General features: G+C 41.2%; 2 protein-coding genes across 4 annotated transcripts in view; one reads left to right on the plus strand and one right to left on the minus strand.

Annotated features, from left to right (window-relative positions):
• Positions 1–6,270, plus strand: part of epn2 (epsin 2) — a 28,950-nt gene extending 22,680 nt beyond the window's left edge. For both annotated transcript variants that reach the window (XM_072676325.1, XM_072676326.1), the window contains exons 6-9: positions 571–738; positions 2,368–2,454; positions 2,541–2,741; positions 2,894–6,270. In XM_072676325.1, coding sequence (XP_072532426.1) covers positions 571–738; positions 2,368–2,454; positions 2,541–2,741; positions 2,894–3,237 — 800 coding nt within the window. In that variant the 3' untranslated portion in view covers positions 3,238–6,270. The remainder of the gene's footprint in view (positions 1–570; positions 739–2,367; positions 2,455–2,540; positions 2,742–2,893) is intronic.
• Positions 6,271–6,334: 64 nt separating this feature from the next.
• Positions 6,335–10,872, minus strand: b9d1 (B9 protein domain 1). Of its 2 annotated transcripts, none has more exons than XM_072676328.1 (7): positions 10,696–10,872; positions 10,515–10,583; positions 10,169–10,280; positions 9,203–9,299; positions 9,033–9,095; positions 7,095–7,162; positions 6,335–6,596 (listed from the first exon to the last, which is right to left on the minus strand). In XM_072676328.1, the coding sequence occupies exons 1-7, from the start codon at positions 10,756–10,758 to the stop codon at positions 6,451–6,453; spliced, it is 618 nt and encodes a 205-aa protein (XP_072532429.1). In that variant the 5' UTR covers positions 10,759–10,872; the 3' UTR covers positions 6,335–6,450. The 2 variants fall into 2 exon arrangements, with proteins under 2 accessions (XP_072532429.1, XP_072532428.1); XM_072676327.1 differs by having other exon boundaries at positions 10,443–10,583.
• Between the last annotated feature and the right edge of the window lie 4,011 nt (positions 10,873–14,883).

A 14,883-nucleotide genomic window follows, 5' to 3' on the forward strand; every position in this document is an offset into this window, starting at 1 on the left:
GGCTCTCTAACATCAGCACATGTTATGAATAAACCTGGAAAGTTTCTGGAATGTCGTCATTAAAGGCTGATTCACAATCACGTTGTATTACACATCCTCTCCCCCTTTATCTTTTAGTGGGATACGTGAGGAAATGCAAGGCTGAAAGATCAGACCGTTGCAACAGGCTTGGCAGGTTTTTAGGCTTAAGTGTTCCTAACCCTCCCCTTCCCTTAGAGTGCTGAGAAATGGACAACTATCCTCTTTTGTAATTGTCCTTGTATTTCTGAGATTTTACAGATGAGATCATGCTAGTACTGTAGGCTGTTCCACTGAAGTTCATTGTGATATTAGTGATCTTACATTCCAGTGAATGTTGTCTGTAAACTCCCACCATTATTCATCTGAAGAGCCTCTCTAGGCCTGAGGTCACGTACAGGCTGTGTGCTTCCGTGATTGTGGAAACGTTGCATCATCTCTAGTGGGTGGTGGTCCGGAAGTGGTTGGCCAGTGTGGTCATTGGATGTGAATAGAGCGGGCCAGTGTGAATTGTTATATCTGAGTGTTTTTGTTTTATCTCTGTGTATTCAGGTGCTGCCCCTAAGCCAGCAGCTCCTGTGGATCCCTGGGGCCTGCCTGCTGCTGCCACCTCAGTCACTCCCATGAAGAGCAGTGACCCCTGGGGGTCAACCCCTGCTCCTGCAGCTGCTGATCCCTGGGGCTCAGGGCCAGCTACACGCCCCAAAGCCTCTGGCCCAGGTGAGCAATGCGACTAATCTAAAAATGCAAACAAGCTGAAGACTGTGTGTTGGCTTCAAATCAGACTTGAACCTGGCGAAACAGTATTATACCGTAGTCAGAAATATCACCAGCTGTTTAAAACACAATAAATTGGTCACATTTGAGGGGGGTGGATATAAAATATGAATATCACCTCACATTAGATAATCAATAACCTGCAAAGATTGCTGGATAGCGGTGTGGGACTCTGTCTTCAGATACCACTGTTCTGATTGCATAAAAAGTAAACCTTATATTTTGTAATATGATTTAATATGTGTTTGATGGTGTATTTTTATACTGTGACAATTAAATTTTACCAAAACTGTCAAACATTGCAGTAGTATTGAATTGTAACCCCTGTATCATGTTCCATATTGTATCACTAGGTTCTTGCCAATACACAGCCCAGGTTTTCAAGATATTATGTTAGCGTTATCCATAAACACCACGCTTTTATTATATATTTATCATTTTTACTTTTGAGGTGAAGACAAATGAACTTTGTAACTTGCATTACTGCATATGTCCCGCCAAGTAGTGGCCTAATTTATTTGCTATTATTCATTTTCTAAGGCCACAGAGTTGTTTAAATCAGTGCTTCTCAGGGGGTTCGCTTTAGGGAGTCCTGTACATTGATCAGGAAAACCTGAGCTGATTTGATACTTTTCTTCCAGCCTAACAATATCCTGCCACGTCAGTATTACATATATAAGCTGACTGAGCCAAAGCGTACAGAAAATTTTGGTTGCTGTTGGACAAAAACCTTGTATCTCCAAAGTAGCTTTTCTATTGGTCTGTTCATCATGAAATGTAATTCACAGTACAGCAAAATGAAGATATGAGGTCTGTGTCTGACTGTGGTGATATGAACATTGGCTTGTTTAGAATGACCTGAGCTTGGAGAGCTGTCTGATGTTCTCGACGTTGATTGTTTATGGCCGATAATGCCACGTGTCTGTAGGTGCTCTGTTCAGTTTGTTGCGTACTACAGAGCTGGAGCCGGATTCACAAAAACTTTTTAAAAACAAAAACCTTATGAAGGATCCTAAACACTAGGAATTGTTCATAGGAATCTTTTTAAATGCCTGAGAAGCTTACGAAGCTGTCAGATTTTCTTTTAAAGTTTTAAACAATTTCTTAAGAATTTCTAAAGATACTGGTCATTGTTTTATTTTTTATTTTTTATTCAGGCCAAATTGAAGCATCGTTGTTTATGCTGTATTTCTTATCCTAAGTCGTGCAAAATAACATTTTTAATTGTCCACTATTCAGTTAATCACATGTGTTGGAGTGCAAAATGTAGGACAAGCAGAAACAAACTAAGCGTTTAAGTGAAAAGTTAAGAAGGAAAAATCACAGAAGAATTTCTTTCTTAAGACACTATTGTGAATCCAACCCCTGATCTGTTGATAAGTAGTAGTAGTGTCATGGCTAAAAAAGACAGGGAATCACTGATCTAAGGAACTGTGATAGGAAAATTGATTGAGAAATTATTTGAATAAAAATATTTTTAAATAGTCAGCAGTGAGGCCAGGATATAGAACCAAGACAACTTAAAAGGTAAAGGCCTTTGCAATAATCTACAACATCTGATTTTATCAACAGGCTCATTTGATCTCTTCTCCACATCAAATGGGACCTCTAAAGAAGATCTCTCAGACTTTGACAGTCTTCGCCACTCAGCGATGACGGGTAGATCTGGCATTTCTTGATTTCTTGCATATCCCTGTTGTTCTAACTGATTGGGTGCATATTAACACTGTTGCTTTTGTTCACAGGAGATGGCAAAGGAAGCTCAGCCTTGCCCTTACAGACCAGCAAGTCTGTTAGCCCGGACCTGTTTGACTTGCAGCCGGGTGCCCCAACCAGAAAAACCCCAGAGTCGTTCCTGGGTCCCAACGCTGCCCTGGTAAACCTGGACTCTCTGGTCACCAAGCCTCCTCAACCAGCCCCCATCGTTAATCCTTTCCTTGCAGCAGGTACACTCTTCTTTTACTAATCAACCAACCATCCATTCCAGCTGTAAACGTCTCATTACCTACATTTGTGACTCCATGCCATGCACTACTGTTTCATGAGTGGAACAGGAACTCACCCTCAGTTTCCCTTGTCTCTGAATCCCTTCTTCTAGGAGCAGCTCCTGCCCCTGCGGCCCAAGTCAACCCCTTCCAGGTGAACCAGCCACAGCCGCCCACCCTTAACCAGATGAGAGTGAGCCCCATGATGGGCATGAGCGGTCAAGGCTTTAGCAGCATGGCCTCAAAAAGCAACGACCCCCTGCCCTTGTCCTCTCTGCCCCCTGCTGGTTACGGGCCTATGGGTGGCATGGCCCCACTCGTTCCCACGGGCCAGATGATGCCGACCATGGGTACCCCCGGCTCCCTCGCCATGCCCCAGCCTCTGATGAGTGGTGGTCTGCAGCCTGCAGGTACTGCAGCCCAGGCAGGTGGCACCACTAACCCTTTCCTGTTGTGAGGAACAGTATAGGCTGCCTTTGCCTGCAACCCCCTTCCCCCCTTCCTCCTCCTCTCATCTCCCTTCCAGTGGTATAGACAACGTAGTCTATTGTGTTCCCCAGACCGATGTGCTATTTTGAGACTTTCTGGAGTAGCAGTGGTGTTTACAGTTTTTACATTGGCAGGAGAGCTGCTCTCTTCGGCCTGTTTGGAGGTAGGTACCATAGAATGATTGGTATTTTATTTTTCTAAATTTCCTCAAATGGACCGTCAGCGATTGATTACTGTATCTCTAGCCGTTTTTTTTTCCTTCAACACTTGCAGTTGTTTCCAAAAGACAGCCTCGCATTCAAAGGGGTCCCAATTTGTAACTTCTTTTGATTGCTTATTTTTCTTATCGGGGGCTTTAAAAACCTAAGGGATTCTGCTACTTTCTCTTCTTTTAGTTTCTTTTCTAATGTGTAGTCTTTTAAAGCTGTATAATCGCTAAAGCTAACCCTTTTTAATCGAAGCAGCCTATATATGTTCTACGCAGTGCATATACACTATGTGTATTTACAGTACGCATAAGTAGACACAGTTTAGAGGACACTATCAGTTTACATGGTAATAATTTTGATGTTCTAAGCAGGGATTTTGCACACGCTCTGATTTTCTTGTGTTGACTGTTGGCTCACCATTAGTCCTTAGCTTGACAAACAATGATCAGCTGTTTGTAAAAGACATGACTTGTGTACCAGGTGTTTAAAAAAAGAAAAAAAAGGAAAAAAATGTGCATAGCACACAGTTCAGTGAATGCTAAGGACTTGGAGGAAATGTCCCAAACAGCAGCATGTCTCAGTGGTTCCAAATCTGATGCATTAGAAGATGAACTTCATACTGAAGTGGAGGTTTGGGTTTTGTTTTTGTTTTTTTTTTAATGCATGATTGGGAATTGGTCACCATATCATAATATGGCCCCTTCTTTTCTACAAATGCCTCTGGTTTTGTTACTCCTTAAAATCTTTAGAGATTGTTAGTTGGTTTTATGGGTTGTTTCAGTTCAGTTCAGTACAGTTCAGTACTGGGGTAAAGCTCGCTCTTTGCACAGCTTCTCATCGCATCCCTATGCTGACTGTCTGACACAGCTAATCAATGCTAATGATTAGTATTTAGCTGCTTAGCTTATTTCCGTGTTATTTGAGTTATTCATGGAGTATCAAACAATCTGAACTGTGTTTTTCTGTTGCGTTCAGTAGTTTTGTTTATTTATATGTGCGGAGGAAAACGTATTAGTTATCAAGGAAGGAACAAAGGGAATTGGGAGAATGATGAGCACCACAATATTTTCATCAGGTTTGGATGCATCTTACTGTTATCAATATTACAACTAATCACTGTTACCTTAAACGATCAGTTCATATACATTTAAATAGTGAACCATTCATCACTGCTGGCCATCACAGCTAAATGGCAAGGATGCTTCTGATGTGTATGAAATGCATTGATGTTCTAATAGTGTTCGTTTGAGGTGGGACATTTAAACGCATTGCATATATATGATTTTATTTAGGTGGTGGGCTGGGCAGGGGTACTTCTTGAGTAGGCTGACCCCTTTTATAGGTATTTCATTTCATTTCCGTTTCGGGCTCTGTCTGAGTGGTTTTCCTTTCCGAGCTGTGCTTCTTAAAGTACATCAGACGCCGATTTCCATGAAAGCATCACTGTGTAGCACCGGGCCATTCTTGTGGCAGAAGGGGATTTGCAGTGTGATCCAGCCAAAAGATCAGAATCTTAGCGCTCTAATCCCTTAGTCCATATCAGGCAGAGGTTTTTTTACGCCCAAGGTATGAGATGGACACATTCTTGTACACAGTGGCGGATGTAAAGCGCTAGTTATTTTTTTTTTTTATGTCTTCTGACATCACAGATATCAATTGACATGACCAGGAATGCAGAAGTCAAGACTTTTTACCTGTTAGCTTACTTTTGTGTGGGTTCAGGTTTAACCCATGGTAATGTAGTTTTAACCCCACAAGCACAAAGCTTTTTTTTTTTCCTGCCCGAAAATAGCTACCAAAGTCTGTGCTTGTGATATTAAATCTATTAAAGAGGTGCTCTTGTAGTTTTATAACTCGAATATGTAGAAATACAAATTTAAACATTTTCCTTTGAGCCCAAATCATAGTGCTCTTGGTTTTAGTTTTACGTTCTGATACCACTGCCAATATTAAAGCGCTCCTTGTTTTTTTTTAAATTTTATATATTTTTTTTATATAAATATTGCGCTGTCCGTTTCATTTGGGTCCTCTGCTGGAAATGCTGTGGTAGTGCTGCCTCGGTGCAGCTGTGTGGCAGTGTGTGGAGTGTTCACAGTCACCAGTCTGCTACCAAACCCGGGCAGTCTGATGGAAGACTGCTTTAAAGCGTCTGCAATGAGCTTGCGATGGACGCGGCGGCGGAAGTGGGCAACGATCCTGCAGTGTCGGACTCGCTTCTCCGCCGACAAATTGACACGGTCATTAAAACATGCTAAAACAGTTATGCAAACTAGTTTTGCCATGTTTGTTTGTTTTCTGCTTTTACTGATATACAATATCTAGCTCAGTGTGTCCCGTCTCATTTTGCTGTTACTGTATGTGTATCACTTGTTTTCTGTTACTCTGTGTACTCATTAAGCATTTATCGTGGAGGACTAACCTTGTGGACACGCATAAACACCTTTTTTATTTTTCTTTTCTTTTTTTTCATGTTACTGTGTCTGTGTATTTACCAAACTGTCTCATATTACTGGGAGCAGGCTGCTTTTTTATGGATATGTGCTCGACTTGTTGGCATTATAACTGTATAATATAATTTATCATTTGTTCTATTGTAACATATTGTTCTGTACCTTATTTCTGTGTAATGGTTTTGTAGAAAAGTCACATGAGCAATGTGATGTTTTAATGCCATCTAAATCGCAGCAAGTGATAAAGGACCTGTAGCTGCAATGGTTAAAAGAAATAAACTGTATCACTGACATTTTGATTTTGGTCTGTTAATGCTATTAATAAATGCAGCTGGTGAATGACAGCGGCCTCGTATCTGTGGAAGATGAGACTGTGTTTGTAAATAAAGTGAAAGGCAAAGGAATAAAAGATATGTAAAGCTTTATTACAAATATACAAAAGTCAAGCTCTTCCTAAAGGTGTCGATATTTGGTGGCTGTATGTTGAATGTTGAAGACTTCGAGTCTGTAGGCAAACTGCCATCAGGATCCATAGGGCTGCTCTGTTCCAGCCAGACGAGTCGCCGGGGCTTGCTCTCCTGACGTGGTGTCGTAACCCAGCTTCTTCATGTCCTTGGTGACTATGTTGAACTGCAGTGTTACGAAGCCTTGGGAGCGCACCCTAGTTACTGCACATATACAAATGAGACGATGCTCAGCATCCCATCAGGAGCTCCATCACAACGCAGAAGATACTGCTCTGTAGTGCGCACTCAAAAATAAAGGTGCTTCAGATGGTTCTCTAAACAATGCCGTAGAAGAACCACGTGTTTCTTTAGAGAGCCATGTTTGAGTATGAAGAACCTTCATCATACTTACAAATCTTTGTTACAAACATGGTTCTTTATGGAAACAAAATCAGTTCCTCTGACATCGCTCAAAAAAACATTTGATGATATTAAATCACTCACTTTCCCAGACATTAAAATATCAAAATATGCAAAAGTTGGAAAGCTATATATGTGAATAATACATTCTTTTCTTATTTATTAATAATACTCATAAGTAGTGACCAAATTATAGAAACACATGACTTAATAAAAGCAGATCTGCCATTAAAATGATGTATAATTAGTAAATATATATATATATATATATATATATAAATAAATTTGGCATGTTTTTACCTTCTCTTCCCTCTCCTTGGGCTACCACCTTGGGATCTGTGTATTCTGGACGCCTGCCCATCAACCAGCTGTGAACAACAAAAGTTAATAAACTTAATAAACTATTAAACATTTTAAGCTTTAATGACTGAATGAAACACACTGGCTGCTTTTTTTAGCTTTAATGCAGAAGATCAACACTGCTATGCAAAAACCCTTGTCAGTTTTTGACCTCTGTAAACCCATTAAATCCCATTAGAACAGATGCAGGTAAACATAAATACAGTAAAAAGGAGCAAAAAGCTCTCATTCTGAAGAACGTATTTGAGATCTTGTGAGCTAGTCTGAAGAACAAAGATTGGTTCCAGTTTCTTCTGGGCGCCAACCAGCCAGTTTACATTCGTCAAAATTTCATGATGAATGGACCAACAGAAATGTTTCAAAAATGGAACTTGGAATAAAACATTTTTTACACTGACTTCTACTGAAAGGTAAGAAGGTTTTTTCCTTCTCCTGTAAAATGAACATTTTGAAGTTTAGGAGGGTTTCAGTGGAGGTGTTTATACTGATTCATCTTTAGCCATTGCTTATAAAATAAATACAAAATCAGGTTTTTAAAAATGTGTTTTATAATATGACAATTGTTACTGGAACATTTGAAATTGACAATGTTTAAAGTAAGATTAGATGCTGATAAATTATATATAGTAAGAACACACAAATCATGATTAGTTGCATTAATAAACTATACATATATATATATATATATATATATATATATATATATATATATATATATATATTTATTTATTTTTTATTTTTTTTTATTATCATTTACTGGGGCACCTTACCCCAGTAATGTTAATCAGCCAAAATCACAATATTTATACTCTTTAATGAGCCAAACCGGCATTTAAATCCTTAAACAAGAAATTAGTCGAATATGTAAATAACATGCACTCAACTGAAGAGTTACAGTGAACGTAAGAAGCAGCAAAATCTGCCAAAATCCACATCATAAATTGGCTGAATGTTGATTACTTGTTTGGAGAAAAAAAATGGCTTTGGTTTCTACCGCTAACATACAGTATAAATAAATGTATTAAGTGAAGGGGTTGGGGTTACCGTAACTTTCTGATGGGCCAAATCAAATGTCCCCATGGGTAAACTTTGGCCAGTGTTCAGCCCTGACTTACAGTAGCAGTAATAATAGATTAAAAGGTTAGTGACAGCTGTTCATTTTCCCCCTATAATGGCAGGGTAAATGTAGTGCGAGTCCAGGAGTATTACAAAATAAACGGTTGCTGTTTAAAACCAGACACATACTTTTAGGGCTGGTTTGGAATAAAGATTCTTCATGAAATCATTAAAGAGGCATTATGTAGCGTCTGCATTTCTTGCCCCTGAGCTCCCCCTACAGTCGGGAAGTGTAATTCACATCTTGAGCCTCCTCTAAAGGACACACTTTACACAAGCATTTCTAGACAAGCTGAGGGTTACAGAACAGTCACTGAAAGTGAAAGAAGTGTGTGGGCTGAGTAGAGTCATTTACAGGATTCTACACATACAGGACTCAGGTGTTGTCCTGCCTGCTTCACCAAATTTACAGGGTGCAGCTAGGCCAGAGTGGCAACGACAGGGATGCTTTTTCTCCCTTCTAGTGGAGGTTCACAATGATTTTGAAGAGGCTATTTAAGGTGAAAATGGTTACATGGCTACATGGTGTTGCTTTAATCCCTTTCTGGAAACCTGAACCCATAATCTTTAAAGATAAACGTCCAGAGATTTTTATTCAGAGTACTTTCAGAACATTTCCACTGGACCATTCTTCAGCAGCTACGTTGTTCAAAGGACGAAGGAAAATACAAATCTTGGGCAGCAATAAAATATGTAAATGAGGTTGGCATGCACAGTGCTCAGTGCAAGTCTCAATGTGCGTTGGTTGTTCCTTTCTACTACCTTGTGAATTTCTGCAGTCTTGATGTGGACTCAGGAACAAACATCGGAACAGTCCTTGAGTGTCTGAAAGAAGAGTTTATCATTATGTCAATCAAACAGAACCGACACAAACCAGCCAGATGAAACACCTCCATACATTTATTACATTCCAGTTTGAAGACCTCACTCACTTTCCTGGGGTGAAGGGAATGTGTACTGCTCCATAACCTCTGACCACATCATTGCCAAAAGTGTCTGGGCCGTAGACACTGACCACAATCTGGGGCCCTGAAAGAGAGAGAGAGAGGGAGAGAGAGGGAGAGAGAGGTTTCATTGCTGTCATGCAAAACCCTTGTATGTCCAACCTTCTCCAACTTCACAGGTCAAGAAAAACATCTTCCTAACTTTCACATTAAGTCGATGTAAAAAGATTTCATTCCAAGCCATTTTGGAGCGTTTCTATTGGCCCATTTATCACAAAATTGTCAGATTCACATTATATCAAAACGTGAACAACAGAGAAAATGGAGATACAAGGCTTTTGTGTGATAGTGATGCTATATTTATGTGATTGTGTGCATTGGGCTTATAAGTATTTGGACGGTGAAACAATTTTGAGGACACGCAACAAGCATTTGGCGTTCCAGACCTCACCTTCACACAATCATTGACTGCAAAGTATTTCCATTTAATGATAATTCTCATAAATATATTGGTTTGTCCCATTATTTTTGAACCTGTGAAAATGGAAGGACTATGTGAAACATAGATGTGAAGATAGTGGTGTGTGTGTGTGTGTGTGTATATATTTATTCATTTATATCTCCTGAACGCCCCCCAGTCCAGCCAGCACAGCGTGGAGGATGTGTTCAACTCCATCATCAGCAGCAGCTCACCTGATTTACCATCATTAAGCCCTGATTTACCACCAAACCAGGTGTTGATCTGAGGAGAACTCTAAATAACACTAGACTCCATGAGAGAGGAGAACTTTGGAGATGTTCTAATGATGAACACAGTGATGGAGAACCACCACCACTTTCTGTAGGAGCGTTATTATTAGTGTTTATTCTAATATCAGTGTTTTACTGAGCAGATAAGCAACTTTTTAAACACCAAATATATGTAATATAGTTAATAATGCAAAAAGTGCATACAGCCAAACGGGTTGGTGCTCTTGAAAGTGATGTCGAGAGGGAAGTTCCACACCAGACTCTGAGAGGAGTCTCTGCCCTTCGATGTTATCTGAGATATTCCCTCCTCCAAGCCCTGCAATAAGGTAAGGTTTAATTAATCAATCAATCAATTAATTAATTAGTTAGTTAGTTAATAAATTAATGCAATGACCATTACATAGAAAATATTTACTACTTAATAAACATTAAAACATCAGAATATGAATATTCAGGACTAAATAAATAGTAGATGAACCAGGGCAGTGTGACTGGTGTGCTGAGGCTCCAAACTGAGGACCACAGGGTGAGAAATCTGGACTTCACTCACAGAAGTAGGAGCCCAGTCGTGTCCGTACACAAAACAGTATTTGCAGTATAAATCATCATATTCTGGAAACTTCAAACAAAAGAAGAGATTAAAAACCACAAACAGAAACTTTCCCCTCAGTTTATTCACAGTGGGTTTGGTCTAGGTCGGGCTGGTCGTTCATTCCCGTTAGTTCACTTACATGAGCGCCCTCGATCTGCCCGCTGACCATCAGCAGGAACACGGAGGGGTTACTGGAGGTCATTGATGAAACAGTGGATATTAAAAAGTGAGTAAATCCGTCCACACAGATGGATGCAGCCGCTCAGTTGTGTACATAGCTACTCAAATGGCTGCTGGTTGCTAACATCTCTCTTGATGCTAAGGACGGCTTTACTACGGCGGCCTCTGAGGTCCAAACTACAGCGGAGGCGTGTTGTACACTTGTCCGGCCACCAGATGGCGGCAGTGGACAGCGCCAACAGCAATTACAGCAACGTGTTACTGTTCCAACCAAACACAGACAGACAGACAGACAGACAGACAGACAGACAGAGAGACAGACAGAGAGCTAGCTATAGATAGATAGATAGTTAGATAGATGGACAGACAGACAGGCAGGCACACAGACAGACAGACACACAGACAGGCAGGCAGAAAGACAGATAGATAGATAGATAGATAGATAGATAGATAGATAGATAGATAGATGGACGGACGGACGGGCGGACGGACAGATAGATAGATAGATAGATAGATAGATAGATGGACAGACGGGCGGACGGATAGATAGATAGATAGATAGATAGATAGATAGATGGACAGACAGGCAGCCAGACAGAGAGACAAACAGGCAGATAGATAGATAGATAGATAGATAGATAGATAGACAGATATATGGACAGACAGGCAGACAGAGAGACAGACAGGCTGAAAGACACAGAGACAGGACGGAAGGACGGATAGATAGATAGATAGATAGATAGATAGATAGATAGATAGATAGATAGATGGACAGACAGGCAGCCAGACAGAGAGACAAACAGGCAGATAGATAGACAGACGGGCGGACGGATAGATAAATAGATAGATAGATAGGATAGATAGATAGATAGGATGGTAGATAGACAGACAGACAGACAGAAAGACAGACAGAAAGACAGACAGAAAGACAGACAGATAGATAGATAGATAGATAGATAGATAGATAGACAGACAGACAGGTAGATAGACAGACGGGCGGACGGATAGATAGATAGATAGATAGATAGATAGACAGATATATGGACAGACAGGCAGACAGACAGACAGGCAGATAGATAGACGGACGGATAGATAGATAGATAGATAGATAGATAGATAGATAGATAGATAGATAGATAGGATGGTAGATAGATAGACAGACAGACAGACAGAGGGGTATAAGGGGTATAAAGCCCCCAGCATCGAGCTGTGGAGCAATGAAACTGTGTTCTCTGGAAAGATGGATGATGATCCATCCTACACCTTTGGGATGAGTTGGGGAGTTGGGGATGAGGTGGGGTGGTGGTCTTCCAACATCCTGACCTTACTGACTCTGACTCTTGTCATGAAATGCAGCAATGCTCCATAATCTAGTAGAAAGGCAGTTACTGAGCCAGTTACTCAAACAAAGCAGGATACAGTCTTTTTTATTACCCTTGACTTTTAGAAGAAGTAATTAATGAGCTGGTGTCCCAATACTTTTGTCCATATAGTGGATGCTTGTGCTCTGAACAGATACCTGCATTATCAGTGCTTTGACTGTGGTTAAGCTACCAGACGTTTATGTAAACACAGGTGAACAGGTGGAGTGTGAGTGAGTGGCTGTTAAGCTTGTGGCAAGATGAACAGCTTTTACTGCAGCATTTGAAACCAAGCCTTTTCTGTAAAGTTTGGATTTGATCAGCAGATATGCAACAACTGGATATGATGTCAATAATCCCAGTGATTCCATCATAACTAAGGAGTCTGGCTTATCTCCTACCTGGACATATTTCTTCTCTTGTACACTATCTATCGATCACCTGCTGAACTGGCTTGTCTGTAGAAGAGAGCCGCTTCTCTGTGGCGGTCCGACAAGCAGTGTGTGTGCTGCCCCTCAAATCCTTTGTAAAAGAGAAAGCGAGACAGGCAGGTTTAGGCAGACAGCTAGTGTGCTGCAGAGGAATCAATATCAAATGGTGAGTCTTGGTTTGTGCATTATCTCCACACTGTACCAGCACCCTGCCCATGCACCTTTCCCTCACCACTCTACAGCAGGGGAACCAGGCTTGACAGTCACTGTGTGGCTTAAGCGCGTCCCAGTTTGAGCTGTCCTCGTCTTTTGCCAGTCGTCCCACTCTGGGACCAGGTTCTTTGACTCTCAGCCACTATTAATAGCAACAGACTTGTCTGCGCTACTTAAAAGTCCTCTGCGGAACCCACATCTACCTTTTTTTAGATGCATGATAAAGGCTGCGAAAGTTCACCTCTGTGGAGTGTTTTTTTTGTGTGTAAGATGTGGTTATGGAAGTTGTAGAATGCCCAGGATTGACCTGACTATAAGACCTACTTCCATACTCCAGATCTCAACACCATTAGAGAGCCATATCCATCTAATTTGACATTTCTAACCAGCTGACATTTTCCAGTGTCACCAAAACATCCACCAACTGTCCACACACTGCATCAAATGTCAAGGAAATGCCACATGCCCAGGGGCTGTTGTGGGAAGGCTATGGCTGGGATGTCCTAAGTCTCACCCAACATAATGCTGCAGATCCTCAGAATCTTGATATTTCCAGTGAAATCTCTGGAGATTGCTAAACGCTCTCTAAAATGAAGCCTTCTAAATGGTTCTCGCTTTGCAAGTCCAGTTCCAGCAACCAGCTTCCAGTGGTACTGAATAATTACACTGATTAGGCCTAGCATTAATTAAAACCCCCTGCCTAGGATTGTGTGGGTCCCCCTCATGCTTCCAAATCACAGACTCTACAAGACCTCTGAAGGCATCCTGTGGAATCTGGCACCAACACATTAGCAGCAGATCCTTCAAGTCCTGTAAGCTGCAAGGTGGGATCTCCCTGGATCGCAGCCATGAGGCTTGGGTGCCCATGACCCTTGCCCTGGTGCACTGGTTGTCCTTCCTTTTGGTAGCACTGCATACCACAAAACCCTCACAAGACCTGCCTGATGTTTTGGCGATGCGCTGACCCAGTCGTCTAGCCATCACAATTAGCGCCCTGTCAGTGCATCTCAGATCCTTAAGCTTGCCTAAATCTTTCACCCACCCTGAATAGGAACAATTCAGGAACCACCAAGGCACAAGCCTGGCATGACTCCAGAAGCTGCTGGAACACCCATGCTGCCGTTCAAGAGAGAAGCCCCTGCTCCAAACACAACACTTTTGAGCTTGGGTTATTTGCTGACCACACGGACAAAAACAAAGCCCTCTGGGGAAAAGTTTTATGGTCTGACGAGACTAAGATGTTTGGAGGAGTAAAGGCGGGGCATTCAGACTAAAGAGCACTGTACCAACTGTTAAGCATGGCGGTGGTTGCAACATCACATCAAATCATGCTCTGGGGCTGTTTTGCACAAAGTGGATGGGATAATGAAGAAAGGCTACCTCAGAATTCTTCAGCATAACCACAAACCAGCAGCTAGATGGTTAAGACTAAATATATACAATTTTATATGTAATAATAAATAAATAAATACATGTATTATATACATTATTTGGACAAAAGTATTGAGACACCTGCTCAATCATTGTTTCTTCTGCAATGAAGGGTGTTAAAAAGAGTTGCTTTTGTTGGAGTGATTGTCTCTATTGTCCAAGTAAGAAGGCTTTCTACTAGATTTTGGAGCATTGCTATGAGAACTTGAGTGAGGTCAAGATGTTGAATGACCACCACCCCACACATGCCCAACTTCCCAACTCATCCCAAAAGAATTGGAGGGAGCACCATCCATCATTCCAGAGAACACAGTTCCACTGCCCTCTAGCCAACGCCTGGCATTAGGCATGGTGCCAATTCTGCAAGTTTTTTATCTGCTCCAGAAAGTCCTGTACAATTGGCAGTACGTCTCTACAGGGACTAGACAAGCTGTGTGTGTGCATTTGCACATCTGTGTCAGCAGTAGGTGCAACTTACAGTAGCTGAATGTATTTATTACAAGGGGTGTCCACAAACATTTGGACAAAAATAGCTAGGTAAGTACTAAGACTTTCCCTGGTGACTGTAATTCCTGTCCACCTGCAGGGTTACTTTATTTAGTCAAGACTTGGAATAAATGGGGACTAATATGATCCTCATGGTGACCTTCACGGATGTAGGCTAGATGGAATTGATTGGTACATTAGTAATATGTTTGCTTTACCGGTTCA

Source organism: Salminus brasiliensis, chromosome 3 (assembly GCF_030463535.1).
Source record: "Salminus brasiliensis chromosome 3, fSalBra1.hap2, whole genome shotgun sequence".
Lineage (NCBI taxonomy): Eukaryota > Metazoa > Chordata > Actinopteri > Characiformes > Bryconidae > Salminus > Salminus brasiliensis.